General features: G+C 43.2%; 3 protein-coding genes across 3 annotated transcripts; 1 reads left to right on the forward strand and 2 right to left on the reverse strand.

Annotated features, from left to right (window-relative positions):
* Window positions 1-204: 204 nt before the first annotated feature.
* Window positions 205-914, forward strand: CLAFUR5_13023 (uncharacterized protein; the record flags this gene model as incomplete). The annotated part of the gene is made up of 2 exons (XM_047912171.1): window positions 205-512; window positions 572-914. The coding sequence occupies 2 exons, from the start codon at window positions 205-207 to the stop codon at window positions 912-914; spliced, it is 651 nt and encodes a 216-aa protein (XP_047767674.1).
* A 200-nt stretch (window positions 915-1,114) lies between these two features.
* Window positions 1,115-2,107, reverse strand: CLAFUR5_13024 (Glutathione S-transferase omega-1; the record flags this gene model as incomplete). Its single annotated transcript, XM_047912172.1, has 3 exons — window positions 1,115-1,360; window positions 1,430-1,744; window positions 1,847-2,107. 3 exons carry the CDS (start codon window positions 2,105-2,107, stop codon window positions 1,115-1,117), a joined length of 822 nt encoding a protein of 273 aa, XP_047768402.1.
* Window positions 2,108-2,406: 299 nt separating this feature from the next.
* On the reverse strand, window positions 2,407-3,864 carry CLAFUR5_13025 (Transcriptional regulator; the record flags this gene model as incomplete). Its single annotated transcript, XM_047912173.1, has 1 exon — window positions 2,407-3,864. One exon carries the CDS (start codon window positions 3,862-3,864, stop codon window positions 2,407-2,409), a length of 1,458 nt encoding a protein of 485 aa, XP_047768403.1.
* Window positions 3,865-14,873: the final 11,009 nt, after the last annotated feature.

The following is a 14,873-nucleotide window of genomic DNA, read 5'->3' on the forward strand; positions in this document are numbered from 1 at the left end:
ATAGCCTGCGTGTCGATAAGACACCCCCTGTAGTCGAAAAGCACCACCCACGACGAAGTCCCCGAGCAAGCGCAGGCCCGCAAGTCGATATTTTGGCCGGACTCGCGACACTAGAAGAAACGCAAAACGTCCTCAATCTCGAATGTATGTTCCAGCTACATCGTGTCATAGGCACGGCCCTAGCAAGCACCCGCCACCAGCAAGATGGCCATAGCGACTGACACCAAAACTCCACGCAAACTCCTGAACAGACTTGCACTCTGCTTCGGCCGTTCCTCACACTGTTCTGCCGACAGCAACGGCTCCCTCGAGCTCAAACAATCAAGCCTCCGCGACAGCACTACCACAACATCACCGTGCCCACAACTGCACCGCCTCCAAATTCTCAACGAACCCTTCCCAATCTACACTGCCAACTCCGAGAATCAGCACTCCATCGCCACGCAAATAGCCATTCTCGACTCCCTCTTCGTAGCAGCCATCAACAACCACGACTACGGTCCGAGCTCACTGTAAGCCGAGCCCCCTCGAACTCATCATCCCCCCAAAGTGCCCCGACTAATCCTTCCAGAATCTGGTCCATCTGTCACTCCGACTGGGTCTTCCGCGATCTGTTTATCCCAACTCGCTCCATCAGGATCGCTGAGCACGTTGCTCGACTGAGACTACTGGAAACCATGGGCTTCGATCTGCAGATTGAGGGCGCAAGGAGGGAGGTGCTCGTGAGTGAGAATGGGGTGGAAGCAGAGACGAGGGTTGTGGGGAAGATAAGGGGATATGGGGGTGTTTTAAAGGAGTCTGCGAGGTTGAGTTGGAGGTGGGAGAAGGGGTTGTGGGGAGAAGCGGAGGGCAGGTGGAGTTGTGTTAGGATGGTTACGGAGAGGGGTGTGGTGTGTAATGTTTTTAGGTCTTGAGGATGGGAATTTGGTAGGCGTTTGTGGGCCGGTGGCAAGGGGAAGATGGAACCGCGGAGATGAGATCTCACCGGGTAGGTTCGAGAAGCGAAGAGAGAGTCCTTCACGAAACGATGCTTCTTGTCAACGCAGTAGGAGCATCGAACCACATTTCCTTGATCCTTCGTATGTTCCAACTCCAGCCTCTTTCATACATCAACTCAAGGCACACCCCTCACACTCCTCGTCGCCTTCGCCAACTCGCTCTGCGCCTTGTCATCCGCATACCGCTGATAAATCGGCAAATAAAACTCCCTCTCACTCGTCGTATCCCGAATGCTCGGTCTCTCCTCCAGCGCCTTCATCCACTTCCTCAACCGTCCCCAAACATCCTCATTCTCCCCACCTTGCCCCTCCTCCGGAATCCCGGAACCGCCCTTGAAGTGGTCGAAGATCCAGAGTCGGACCTGGTGATTTGTCAGTTTGGTGTTTTGCTTGCATAATTAAGGAGGAGGGAGGAGGAAGGAATGACTTACGACCCAAGGCGCAATAACAAAATCAATAAGACTAGGCTCAGCTCCGAAGAAGAAAGGACCAGTAGGATCCATTTCATTCGTGAGTTCTTTCCATTTGGAGAGGAATTCCTCCCGTACAACAGAAAGCCCTTCTGAATCACTCATAGGCTGGAATTGCAGGAAGCGGTGGAAAGCTGGGATGATGCGGGACGTGCAGAAGTCTGTCCAGATCCGCGTCCTCGCTCTATCATAAGGATCTTTGGGGAGAAGATGAGGCCCGTGGTCTGGATATGCTTCCTCGAGAAACTCGCAGATTACGGTTGATTCGAAGAGAGGCTAGTGAGCAAATGATCAGCGGCTGATGAGGAAATTACGTAGTACTACTGCCAATCTTTCTGGCAAACAATACTGATATCGTCCAGAGTGTATGTAACCCACCTTATTATCATACTGCAACGTCGGGACGAGACCGCGAGGGTTGAGGTCGAGTAGGGATTTGGGTTTATCGTAGGGATTGACTTCAATGTACTGGTATGGGATTTTCTTCTCTTCGAGAACGGTCCAGGCCCGCTGGACGAAGGGACAGAACCACCCGGAGTAGAGTTTCAGTGGTTGTTCAGCTTGATGGGCGTCGACGATGGATTTGGCGGATCCAGTGGCGACGGGGTGGAGGTTTGAGTCTGGGTGTGAGGAGGGCATGGTAGGAAAATGTGTTTGTTATAATAAGGACGGCAATGGGGGTTTGGTTGGTGATAGTGGTGTTTGACAGTTCTGCTGTGACCTCTATATACCTGACTGATGAGGAATTAACGCTTTAGTAAGACAATGCCGATCTTCTGCTCTGCTCTGACGTGATGCAGTTGCTCAGCAGTGGGGTATCACAACCAAAAGTGCCCGCCCCTCCAAAACCCATGCAATCCAAGCAAACCCTGTCCGTGTCGCTGCGCTGGTCCCATAAACTCCTCATAGCTCATTATACTCTTTGCGACTGTACTTCATCACATTACCGTGCATCCAGGCTTGACGAAGTCCTCGCCGTAGTCTCTCAGCATCTGCGCCCGCTCATTCTCTTTCTGTCGCTTCTTCACTTCCATCGGGAAGAATGTACCCAAGAAGTCCATCGTTTCGAAGTCAATGTTCTTGCCGCTTGCGGCCATGACTGACTCGGTATTGCACATCGGGCACTTCTTCATATTCTTGCCTTGCAATTCGATGATGCAGCGGATGCAGAAGACTGATTTGCAGCAGCCGAGGTTGACTGGGCGCCACGCCATGCCATAACAGACTGGACAGACCCAGTCGTCAAGCTGTGGCACGATTGCGAGGACTTTGGTGCCCATTTCCGCTTGCATGTCCCTCGCAATAGAGTTCGCGAAGCCACCAGCGACGTTCTTGCCGTTGGTGAGCATCTCTGGATACTTGACCTGTAGTGTCTTGACAAAGGGTTTGCCCTCGAGCCCGGTCCGCTTGTCGAACTTCTTCAGAATCTTCTTCATGGCTTGTGCATTCATCTCTTGGAAGTGCATTGCTTTGAGAATCTCGAGGTTCAGGTCTAGAAAGCGCTGAGCAGCAATTTTCGCCTGTGGTGTCTTCATCTTCGCCAGCAGCCCAGTCTCGCGCAGTTTCTGGTCGTACTCTTGCAGATTGTTCCTAGCTTCGTTGAATGTGATTGCGCCACGGCTTTGCTCCGTCTCTTTGTAGAAGATGGGATTCTCGATGTATAACCTAAACATCTCGCGCCAGAAGTATAGGTCCCGGTAGCTGATCTCTCTGTGTGCTTCGAAGCCTTCCTTGACCGGCGCTACCACGTTTTCGACAGCATCACCCAAGTCCAGGATCTTATCTTCCAGCGCGTGGGTCTCTGAATCACGTAGCGATTCCAAGCCGCCCAGCTTGGGCTCGAGCATGTCGAAGAAGTCTTGCGCCGAAGACAATGGCACTTGTATCCATCTCGTGTCTGGAGTGTCCGGCATGAGTGGATGCTTGCGCTCCGGTGAGACTTCGTCAGAAGCTACAGAAAGCTGTCGCTCGGTCATTGACGGCCGTCGTCCGTGGCGGTCATCGCGATGTTTCTGGCGGCCGCTGACGACTATCTCATGCTTCGCGAGCTTCTCCAGCGACGCCTTGGTCTCTGGCGCGAGTCGCGCATCGAGTGGTGTGCCATTACTATCTACTAGGATGCGTAGTTGTGGTGTGAACTCTTCTTGTATGGCCGTGAGCGAAGGGTTCGCGGCAGAAAAGTAGTCTTTGAGGGTGCTCGGCTTGGGCGTCTTTGGCTGTGCGACCAGCTCGCTCATGGCGTGGAGGGTGTGATGGTCTAGGCCAAGGCTCTCCAGCTCGTGGTGGACCTTCTTGATGCATTTCTTGAGGTGCTTGTACTCTATCGCGTTCTCCACCCATTCCTCGGGGAAGCCCTCATTGGCCAATGCCGTCTCATAGGCGTGTCCGAACTTCATCTCGGCTGAGGCCGACTCATGCGCCGGTGGTGATGGTGGTGGTGGTGAGTGATGGTAGTGTTCGTAGGTGGTACACGGGTCTGAAGCGTGGCTCTGGTGAAGTGACGGTGGGTAGTCTGGAGGTGGCGTTGAGGGATTGTAGTGGGCTGTGGAGTGCGGATAGTAGTATTGTGTGGGAGTGGAGCCTGTGTAACGCAGGGCTGCGGCATAGTTAAGTAGTACACACGCAAGACACGGTTACCTACCGCACTAGATGATAAGAGAAAACTCTTCCATATGGCTAGTCTAGCACAGCCCATGGCAATGGCGCTCGTAGCCGCGGACCAGACTCGGATGTGAACAATACGCGCTCTGGTCCTCTGGAGGAAGGAGGCAAGGAGGTCTCGTGCGCTTTCAACAGGCTGCAGACCAATTGGAGGGGCATCCCTAACAAAGCGCCATTATGGTTGGAGGAAACGTGCAAATGGTGTGCAGGAACCGCACGTTCTCGAACTGCGATGTCGCTGGGATTCCGAGTATGTCGTAGTCGTCAGACGCTCTTAGCATCAACTCAATATTGTGGTGTGTGCGTACGCCACGGTGTTGCTAAGCTTACTTATCTCGTCGATTAGCTCACCGGTTACTAACGTGTTCTTAGCCTTATCAAGATGTCTTATTTTTACCGTATTATTAATAGGAGGTATTATTTACTATAAGGTCCTTAGAGGCTCTATACCGGTATTCCAAGCTCTATTAAACAGGTACGGATTAATAGCAGCGGAGTAGAGTAAGAGATCAATCTTCAACTGACTAATAGCACGAGTATATAGCAATGTATTAGGAACTAATATGTTAATTATATTAGATATCTATCTAAGCTAAAGGGGAGAGAAGGTATCTCCCTATAAGCTAAGTCATTATAGATGCCTTAGGCTACTAGATCACTTCCTAATTGTTGACTCCCTTTAAGATGCTATATCTTAACACTCCTACTTATCTCGTATAGGAGGTTATAGTCTACTCACTTCCTATTAATAGTACTTAGACCTTTTTATAATAGATTAAGCTAGCTTATAAACCTCTAGAAGTATAGACTAGTCTTTAGTTTTATAAACCCGTCTATAACTATCTTAGAGGTTAGGGTATACTTAATAGTAATAAGCCTCCTCTACTAAAGTTTCCTAATACCGTTATAGGTAATATTAATAACGTGCTTTACTACCGAGCGGGCTATACTACCGAGCGGGACACTTTTGCTAAGAACTGTACCACTTCTACAGATATAGCTATACAACTACTATTATAGCGTATATTATCTTCAAACGAGGCTAAACTGACCTTAGCTGTCTAGGCTACGAAACGCGACGCGACAATTACGAATCGACTTGCTATAAAGGTATACGACGCGTCTCGAACTATACTAGGGTATCGATTGAATAGACGACCTCCTCGGGGTGACTACGAGCCCAATTCGAAGAAGCTTATAGAGCTAGAAGAGAGGGTGATACTTGAGTATATACTCGAGCTAGATCTTAGAGGTTTCTCGCTATTAAAGGCTATTATACGAGTAATAGCCGATTTATTACTATAAGAGAAGGGTCTTAAGCCCGCTAGTCTTAATTGGACAGACAGGTTCATTAGGCGGTATCGTGAGCTAAAGGTTCGTATAACACGTAGATACGATCGTTAGCGAGCCCTAATAGAAGATCTAGACGTTATCGAGAGGTAGTTCTTACTTATACGTAATATAAAGGAGAAGTATAGCATCCTTAACTAGGACACCTATAACTTCGACAAGACAGGGTTCATAATAGGTATCATTACGTCTTAGAGCGTCGTTACGGGTTCAGAAAGGCGTAGTAGAAAGAGGAAGGTCGTTTAATAGGGTAATAGAGAATAGGCAATAGTAATTAAGACTATCTATATAGACAGAATAGCGCTCCTACCCTACGTTATCCTTATAGGCAAATAGCACATTAGTACCTAGTACTAAGACGGCAACTTAGGTCTAGACTAGATAATCGGGCTAATAGAGAACGGCTAGACTAACAATAAGTTCGGTATACGGTAGCTAGAGTATTTCTAGAAGTATACTATAGCTCGTACGACTAGGGTATAGAGACTACTTATTATCGATAGCTACGAGAGCTATAACTCGAAGGCATTCTAGAATTTATATAAGGAATACAAGATCTTGGCCCTATATATGCTATCGTACGCCTCGTACTTACTCTAGCTATTAGATGTGGGTTACTATTCGCCTTTAAAGAAGGTATACGGTACTTAGCTCTCGGGCTTAGTACGCTAGCGCATTACTTATATCGATAAAGTAGAGTTCCTATACGCCTTCCGGGTAGCCTATAACGCTATATTTAGACAGGAGAACATCCTATCGAGCTTTAGAGGCGCTAGTTTAGTTCTATTTAATCTATAGGTAGTGATAGACAAGCTTAATATTAAGCTACGTACGCCAACCCCTCTAGCTCCGGACTCTACCTCTTAGGAGTCGAAGATACTACGAACTACAAAAGAATTCGACTCTTAATCGATACTAGTAACGAACAAAATGCGTACCCGGGCAGGTTCATCGCTAAACTCGTTATAGGAAGGGGTGTATTAGCTTATAAAAGGGAGTAGAGAGATAGCGTATTAGATAGCTCTTATACGAAGCGAGATTAGTAAGCTACGTAAGTCTAACGAGGCCCTTATATAGCGAAAAGCACGAAAGCGCAAGTATATTCAGTCTAGAGGGTCTCTAACCTTCGATAAGGCGTCGTAATTAATACCTCTAGAGGATACTAGGAGGTAGGAAGCGAGTAGAGAGTCGCTAGATAGAGTTTAGCTAGTACTAAGGCTACGACGCTATAAGCGATATAGCGAGTCGGGGCATAACGTACGCACCTATTAAGTAGACTTGCTAGATAGCGAAGAATCTAAAGAGGAATTGTCCTCCTAGTAACGATTCTATAGGATGTCGTCGTGTTAAGATACCGTCGTAATTAAAGTAGAAGTAGTATAGTTCTTAGCAAAAGTAGCCCGCTCGGTAGTATAGCCCGCTCGGTAGTAAAGCACGTTATGCTTCAACTTGTTATAAATATATACATCTTTTACTAGGGTAAGGGCAGCTTAATTGTCACCTCTTAATTAGACTAGTCTTAACTTTGATATAGCCTCCTAGTTTCTAGTGATTCTTAGTTAATAGGAATAGTCTCCTACTAACTCTAGACAATCTATTTCTCTTAGTAGTAAAGCTAGGAGTTAGGACTACTTTATATATATAGTTATAGCTATATATTTAGCCTCTATTATAGATGTTACTACAGACTTTTACTTCTCGCTTATCTAAGAAACTAGTGCCCTATAGAGGAAGAAGACGTACCTAAGGATTAAGACTCTATCTACTTTATCTATTATATAATCAGAATTATAGTATCTAATAAGGTGTCCTTTTCTAGACTTTAAGAACTAAAGTCATAGATTAGGGTATAATCTTAGGTACCTAGTGATCTTCTTTAAAGCCTTTATATAGTAGGTAGTGTTACAGTTCACTACTACCGTAACGTCGCGCGCCTTAGCGCTTTCTTATATATCTCGCGCGCTTCGCGCTTCTCTTTCGTAGCCTTACCGAACAACGCTTGTTTTACGGTAACCCTATACTATCGTCTTATAGATCACTACCCGTGATAGTTTGTTCGGTCTTATAAGCGGTCTATCTAGTCAGGCTAGTAGTTATAATCAAATCGTACTAATAATAACTATAGTCGCGTAAACAAGCGTATTAGTTAAGTTAATAGATCACCTCTCTCCTTCGCGTAAAACGCGTTAAGGTAGGTCAAGTTCACTATAGTTACTAACCGTCGAGTCGCGCGTATAGGCGTACTAATAACGACTATAGTCGCGTAAATAAGCGCACTAGTTAAGTCAATAGATCACCTCTCTCCTTCGCGTAAAACGCGCGCCTCCCTACTCTTATAGGGCCCTTATATACCTACTAAGAGAGCAGTCTTATCTACTACGTAATAGTATAATATAGCTACACCCGGTAGTACTACTAACGGGATGCTCTTACCTAAGTAACCTCTTTATCTAGATCTTAGTAAGTATAAGCGTTAGTCGCTCGTACGCGCTAAGCTTTTCCTAACCGTATCTACTAAAACGTAGACACTCGATAACCTAGGCACCGATACCGCCCTAGGTGCCTTCCCTTCCGACGACGACTCGAACGTATTCGCCGCCGAATAATAAGAGATCGAGAAGGATCTACTACCTAAAGAATAGTAGTTTACCTTAACCTCCGACCCTATTAACTTCGTATAATTCCTCGACGAAGAATAGATCTTAGAAGAAGGAGGAATTAAGGTGTATAAGATTATAGAGTCAAGAGATGATATATCTATATAAGATAGTAAAACTAATAATATACGCTAACCTAAGGAGTAGGCAATCGCCTTAGAGTATACTACTATTAAGAGCCTAGCCGAGTTCGCGACTTATACTATAGTATACCTAGAGATTATGTTTCACCTCGTTCGCTAGATATAGTTAGACTTCATTATACTTTTTAACTAGGTCGAGTCCCTAAAGAAGGCTAATAAGGTTATATAGCGTAAGTACGCCGATATAAAGAAGGAACGTAATATCGTATCCGAGAGTCTTAGTTAACTCGAAAAGGATAAGGATGTTAAGGGCCTCTTTATATTCTACTTTAACAAGTACTAGAAGTATAAGAGTCAGATATAAGACCTTAAGGAAGCTAATTAGCGCCTCCGATAGGATAACGATACGCTCTTCGGATAGGTCGAGGAGTCGTAGGTAGGCATATTATCTAAGGACATTAAAGCCCTGTCTAAGCGTAATTAGGCTCTAAATAAGGAGGTAGTAGAGCTAAAGGCTTAGCTAGTAGCTAAGGATACGAACGGTACTAGCGATACTAGCGGTACTAACGGTAATAATAATAATGACCGTAGTCGTTAGGTCCGCGTCTACTCCCCTCGTCGTAACGGTATTTTACGATCACCTACGCCTCCTACTTAGTAGGACCGTATAGGTAGAGGCACCCGACGAGGAGGTAGTAGAGGTAGTAGCGATGACGACGGAGACAACTCTAATAACGATAAGGGTAGAGATAATAGTCGACTACGCCGTTACCTACGCCGTAACTCCTTACGACGAGAACGCTAGGGCATACCTAGTAGTACTTCTAGGGTAACTAGTAATACCGCCGTTAGCTAGTTCACTACTATCGAACCCTCCGTTAATGTTATATATACTAACAAGTCAGTTAAGGACCTAGAAAGCAAGTTCGATAATAAGAATATAAACTTTGACCGTTAGCTCGATTAGCTAGAGATTAAGCTATCCGTAATACAGTTCTAGACTATCGAGGACGGACTACGCTACATCCTTAACTACCTCGACGGGTACCCGTACTAGCTATATAATCCGCGAGTACCCTCTAAGCGTACTAAGCGCAATTATGTTAACCCCTTTAAGTCTATCGATAGGATAATCTAATTCCTTATCGATCGGTATAGTAAGAAGGACGTCGTAGGCAAGGCCTTCTAGAAGCTCTAGGTCTTATAGTAGGGTAAGAACGAGTCATTTTCTATCTTTATCGCTAAGTATAACGAACAGCGTAACTTATACGACCTATTAGCTAAGACTAATCACCGCCTACTCGAGGGTAAGCTTAACTACAAATATATAGAGGCACTGCCTATAGAGACTAAGGACCGCGAAGACTTAGTCGACCTATACTATAAGCTCGAAGCTAAGTTCGAGCGCCTAAAGTTAAAGACCCTAGCTATACTACGACTACCTCGTAGTACTAGCGGTAGTAATAGTACTATACCTACCGCGCCTAGCGTAGCCTAAGGTTTAGGCCTTAAGCTATACGCTTAGATACCGCGCGAATTTAAGGAACTTAAGAAGCTCGAGCCTAAGGAGAAGGCTAGTATTATCGTAGTAGGCGGTTATGTCCGCTACCGCCGTATAGACTATAACTTATACTCGCTAGACTACCCTATTAAGTAGAATAAGCGCCCTCCGCCGCGCGCGAATACTAGCTCTATAATATAGACACCGGACAACTCTTAGTAATAGGGAAATAGCTAGACTAACGCTTAAGTACGACAACCGTTAGTCCTACTTACGAACATAATACTAAGAAGGAAATATAGCGAGATACGGTAATATAAGGACTAGAGTACGCTTTACGTATATTAGTAAGCTCTCTAATACCGCCTATTATACGAGGGGCACTAAGGCCGAGAGTATCCCCTTACCTTATAATGCCTAGTAGTATAGATAGTAATTAAGCTCTTACCTTCCTTAATTATAGTGCTACCTCTTAGTATATAAATTCTGTATACGCTCGTATATATAATCTTCCTCGACTCTAGGAAGAACCTCTTTAATTAGGACTAGCTAATAGCGGCTCCGCTAACGAGCTTATTACCGAGTCTACGTACTTTTCTTTTAATATCGGCGGCTACGTCGAAATCCTTAGCTTCTATCTAGTAGAATCACTAGAGTATAATATTATACTCGGCTCTAGTTAGTTCGTAGACTACGAACTAGAGATATAATAGGAGAAGGGCATTATAATAATGAATCATTTGAATTGCCGTACCTATAAGGTAAACTAGAGGTCTAATAAGTACCTAATAGTATAGTCTATTAACTATCTAGCTACGCTAGTACTATTAGGCAATTATCGACCGCCGATAGTAGAAGACGACCCCGACGAAGTCACCGCTCCTACGCTATCGTTACCTAAGTATATACCCTAACTATAGTTCTATACGACGTTCGAGGACGAAGAGGATAACTTCCGTATATATACTCGATAACCGTTACCGGTAGACGGCGTTAAGACGTTAAAGCGACCGTACCGATATACGAAACAAAAGTAACGAGTTGTCGAACTAGAACTAGAGATCGATATCGTAAACATCTCCGCGGCCTACGTAGTAAAACTAGCTCGTAAGAAAGGAGCGGAAGTCTATATAATATAGATTATACTACCTAGTCAGAAGTACTACGCTAACCTATTACGAGCCTACGTAATAGTAGCGACTAGGTAAGACTTCGATCCTACTAGGCTCTACGCTATAAACCTTCGGAAGGTATAGTTAGCAAACCCCTTAAAAGTATATATAATAATAGTAAATAGCGACTTCGATAAATTTATAAAAGGTAAAGATAAGGACTAAGATACTAAGGTCTACTTACCCTAGGAACTATACGATTTTGAGGACTGTTTTAACCGTTAGGATATATCGAAGATCCTACCTTACCGCCCTAGTAAAGACTATAAAATACACCTTAAAGACGAAACTACGTCACCTCCTTTCAAGCGGCTATACGTAATGTCGTCTCGTAAGAATAAGGTAATTAAGAAGTAGGTCGATAATTAGCTAGAATCTAGAGCGATATAACGAAGTACGAGCCCGGCTTCTATACTAGTACTAATTATATATAAGCTAGGCGGCGGTCTACGGGTCTATATCGACTATAGAGCTCTTAATGCCCTTACGGTCAAAAGTAGATACCTAATACCGCTATTCTAAGAAACGCTAAACCACCTAAATAGGAAGAAGTACTTTACTAAACTCGATGTTATCTCTACCTTTAACCGTATTCGTATTACGGAGGGCTACGAATAGAAAACTACGTTTAGTACTCGCTATAGTCAATTCGAGTATATAGTAATGCCTTTCGGCCTATATAACACTCTAGGAACATTCTAATTATATATTAGCGATACGCTTAGGGAGTATCTCGATAACTTCTGTTTAGTATACCTAGATAATATCCTAATCTTTAGCGACATATTCGAGGAATATATATAACACGTACGTAAAGTACTATAGCGTATACGTAAAGCCGGCCTATAATTAGATATCGATAAATGCGAGTTCTACTAAATAGAGACGAAGTACCTTAGTATTATTATAGGAGTCGACGTTATCCGTATAGACCCGGAAAAGGTCGACGTAGTCAAGAACTAGCTTACTCTAATATGCCTAAAGGATGTATAAGCATTCCTTAGGTTTAGAAACTTCTATCGAAGGTTTATATAGAACTTCTCTAAAATCTATATACCCCTTACGAATTTGATAAAGACTAGTAAGAAAAGTAAGCCGATACTATTCGTTTAGATAATAGAATACGAAGTAGCCTTCTAAGGATTAAAAGATATATTCTTAACGGACACGGTACTCGTATACTTCGTACTAGGGTTAGAAACTATAGTCGAAACAGATGCCTTAGATTTCGTTACTACGGTAGTGATTTTATAGAAACATAGAGACGTCTAGAGACCGGTAGTATATATATCTAAGAAGATGTTACTATAGAAGTATAACTACGAGATTTACGATAAGGAACTATTAGCTATCGTCCTCGCCTTCGAAGAATAGAGACCTAAGCTTACCGTTAACTTAAACGATAATATAGATACCGATTTCGAGAATACGAAGGATATAGATAACAATCCCGTTATTATCTACTCCGATCATAAGAACCTAGAATACTTTATAAGTACGAAACAACTTAATAGACGGTAGGCACGCTAGACATAGTTTCTAGTATAGTTTGTATTTAAAACTACCTATCGTCTAGACATATAGGGTATAAAGCCTAATAGCCTTACTAGACAATTGTAAGATCTACCGTCGGATCTAAGCGATCTACGTCTATAGTATTAGAGCTAGATTATCCTACCGCCCGCTCGCCTCGATATTAAGCTTAATTTAAGCGAGCTACGGGAGGGGGAGGTAGTATAGTAGTTAGTATAGTAGGATTTACTTATATAAGTCAAGGCTCTATATAACGAAGAGACCGTTTAGGCTACTATATAATAGCTATCCTAGAACTAGTAAGTACCCCTATTACGTAAATATAAGATCGACGATTATACGTCTAAAGTAGAAGATAGTATAATCTATATAAAGAACGCCTACGGGGGATATAGCTTGTTTGTCCTAGAAGTTACTAGCGTAGTAGAACTTCGTACTCTAATTACGAAACGTTTCTACAATATACCCGCGGCTAGGTATCCCGGCCGTAAAAAGACATTCGAGTTAATTAGTAGATACTACCGCTAGCTACGTATAGTATAAACGATTGAGAGATTCGTCCGTAATTATGTTATATATTAAGAATATACAGTCCGTAGGACAAGTATATAGGTATAGGTGTGTTATATGACTAGATCACGTGACTAGGGTTTACTAGCCTATAGGCTAGTAAACATCTAGACACCTATACTAATACTAGCGATACTATATATAGATATACGCTATCCTATTAGGTCCTTCTTTGTCGTTTATATAATCCGCCGTCTTCTACTACTACGTTACTCGTACCTATTTAATAGGTTATAAGCCCGGGTTAGTAACTCGGTGTTTTACCCTCGATAAAGTCGTATTAGAGTTATTCCTCTTTAGAATAAAAGGAAGGCAGACTAGAGGCCGTACCCGCCTTATATAGGAAGCTATAGCCGTGCTATAGGTATATATAAGACGTAAAAGAGCCTAGTAAGGCACTATTAGACTCCGAGTTAGGGAGCCTATACTAATACCTTAGACAAGTAGGCGAGCTTACTAAGAAGAGTCGCTCTCCGGACATCGCGTTCGTATCGACTAACTATTTATTCTAAGAGAGCCGTAGTGTCTTAAAAACCCCCTCTACTAAGAGAGTTACGCTATAGTGTCTTAGTACTAATACGAGATAGTGTCTTAGAAACACTATCCTTATAACCGGCTTTCCTTACTTTCTAGTAGACAGCTATTCTCTCTACTATTAACCTCGCGTTCGGTTCACCTCCTATCGATCTAATCGCGTACGAACGAATATATCCTTTTACCTAAGGGTAGCTAACCTGTCCCTTAACTTACAAAAAAATAGAGAACGAGACTAGGTTTATAAGAAAGAGAGTAGCACCTGTTCTAATAAGAGAGAACCACGAAATATAGTCTAAGCTAATAAGAATACACCTAGTGTTAAAGCAGGTTGACTAGGTCCTCGAAGACATTATTACGGACATTCCCGCTATAACCCTATCTATAGCGAGACCCTCTACATTATCGGAGTCATCCCTTCCTTTAGATTAAGCGATAAGGAAGGCATCGTACAGACGGCACAGTATAACGGCCCTATATAAGATGTATATCTATCTATTCACAGATAACTAAGAGATAATATACGAGATCCGGTATATAAAGGAGTTATAGGAATAGGCTAAAGCTAAATATAAGAGAAGACTTCTCGCTACTAGAAGAAGTTTGCTTTAGCAATATACCAATTTCGTAATAATAGAGGACTAGTCAATAGATGACGCCTAGTAGGAGCTTAGCTCAATTTTAAGGAGGGCTGTTTTGATCTCGCCTTAGTTCTAAGACATCAAGACTAAGGATAGAAAGATCTAGCAACTCTTAGTAGCTCTACTAGACTTATTTAGCTCAATTCGCGATACAATTGATGCCTAGGTAAATCTCTTACTATAAGACATTCTTATAATCCTTAGGGAGAAGCAAGAACTAATAATTTATTAAGGGACAGCTATATTTACTAAGAAGGGTTTCTAGGGCAAGCTTACGTACTATCTCTACGGTAGTAACCATTTTATAAGCAAGTGCCTACACCTTTCTATAGCTTAGTAGGCTATTAGGAACAAGGACAAACTAGCTAGGGTTACCTACCCTACTAAGAGACAACCGTTACTACCTCGTAGGAGGTCATTATTACTAAACCTTCGTAATACCCTTAAGGTAATAACAGACCTTATAAAGTAGATAAAGGAGAGCCGTAAGCCAAAGGCCTCCTCTAGTAAGAAGCCTATAAGGGCCTATACGACCTAGGAAGACGTATTAGACTCTAAGATACTATTAGAAGATAATAATGTTAATAAGGTTGCCTATTCTACTATAGAAGCTAAAGGCAAGTACCCCTCGTCGGAGTAGTTGCTTAACTCTTGTGCATTATTATATATAACTGACCAAGATTTACTATTTAGGATACTAAAG

The sequence above is a fragment of the Fulvia fulva genome, chromosome 11 (genome assembly GCF_020509005.1).
Source record: "Fulvia fulva chromosome 11, complete sequence".
NCBI lineage: Eukaryota > Fungi > Ascomycota > Dothideomycetes > Mycosphaerellales > Mycosphaerellaceae > Fulvia > Fulvia fulva.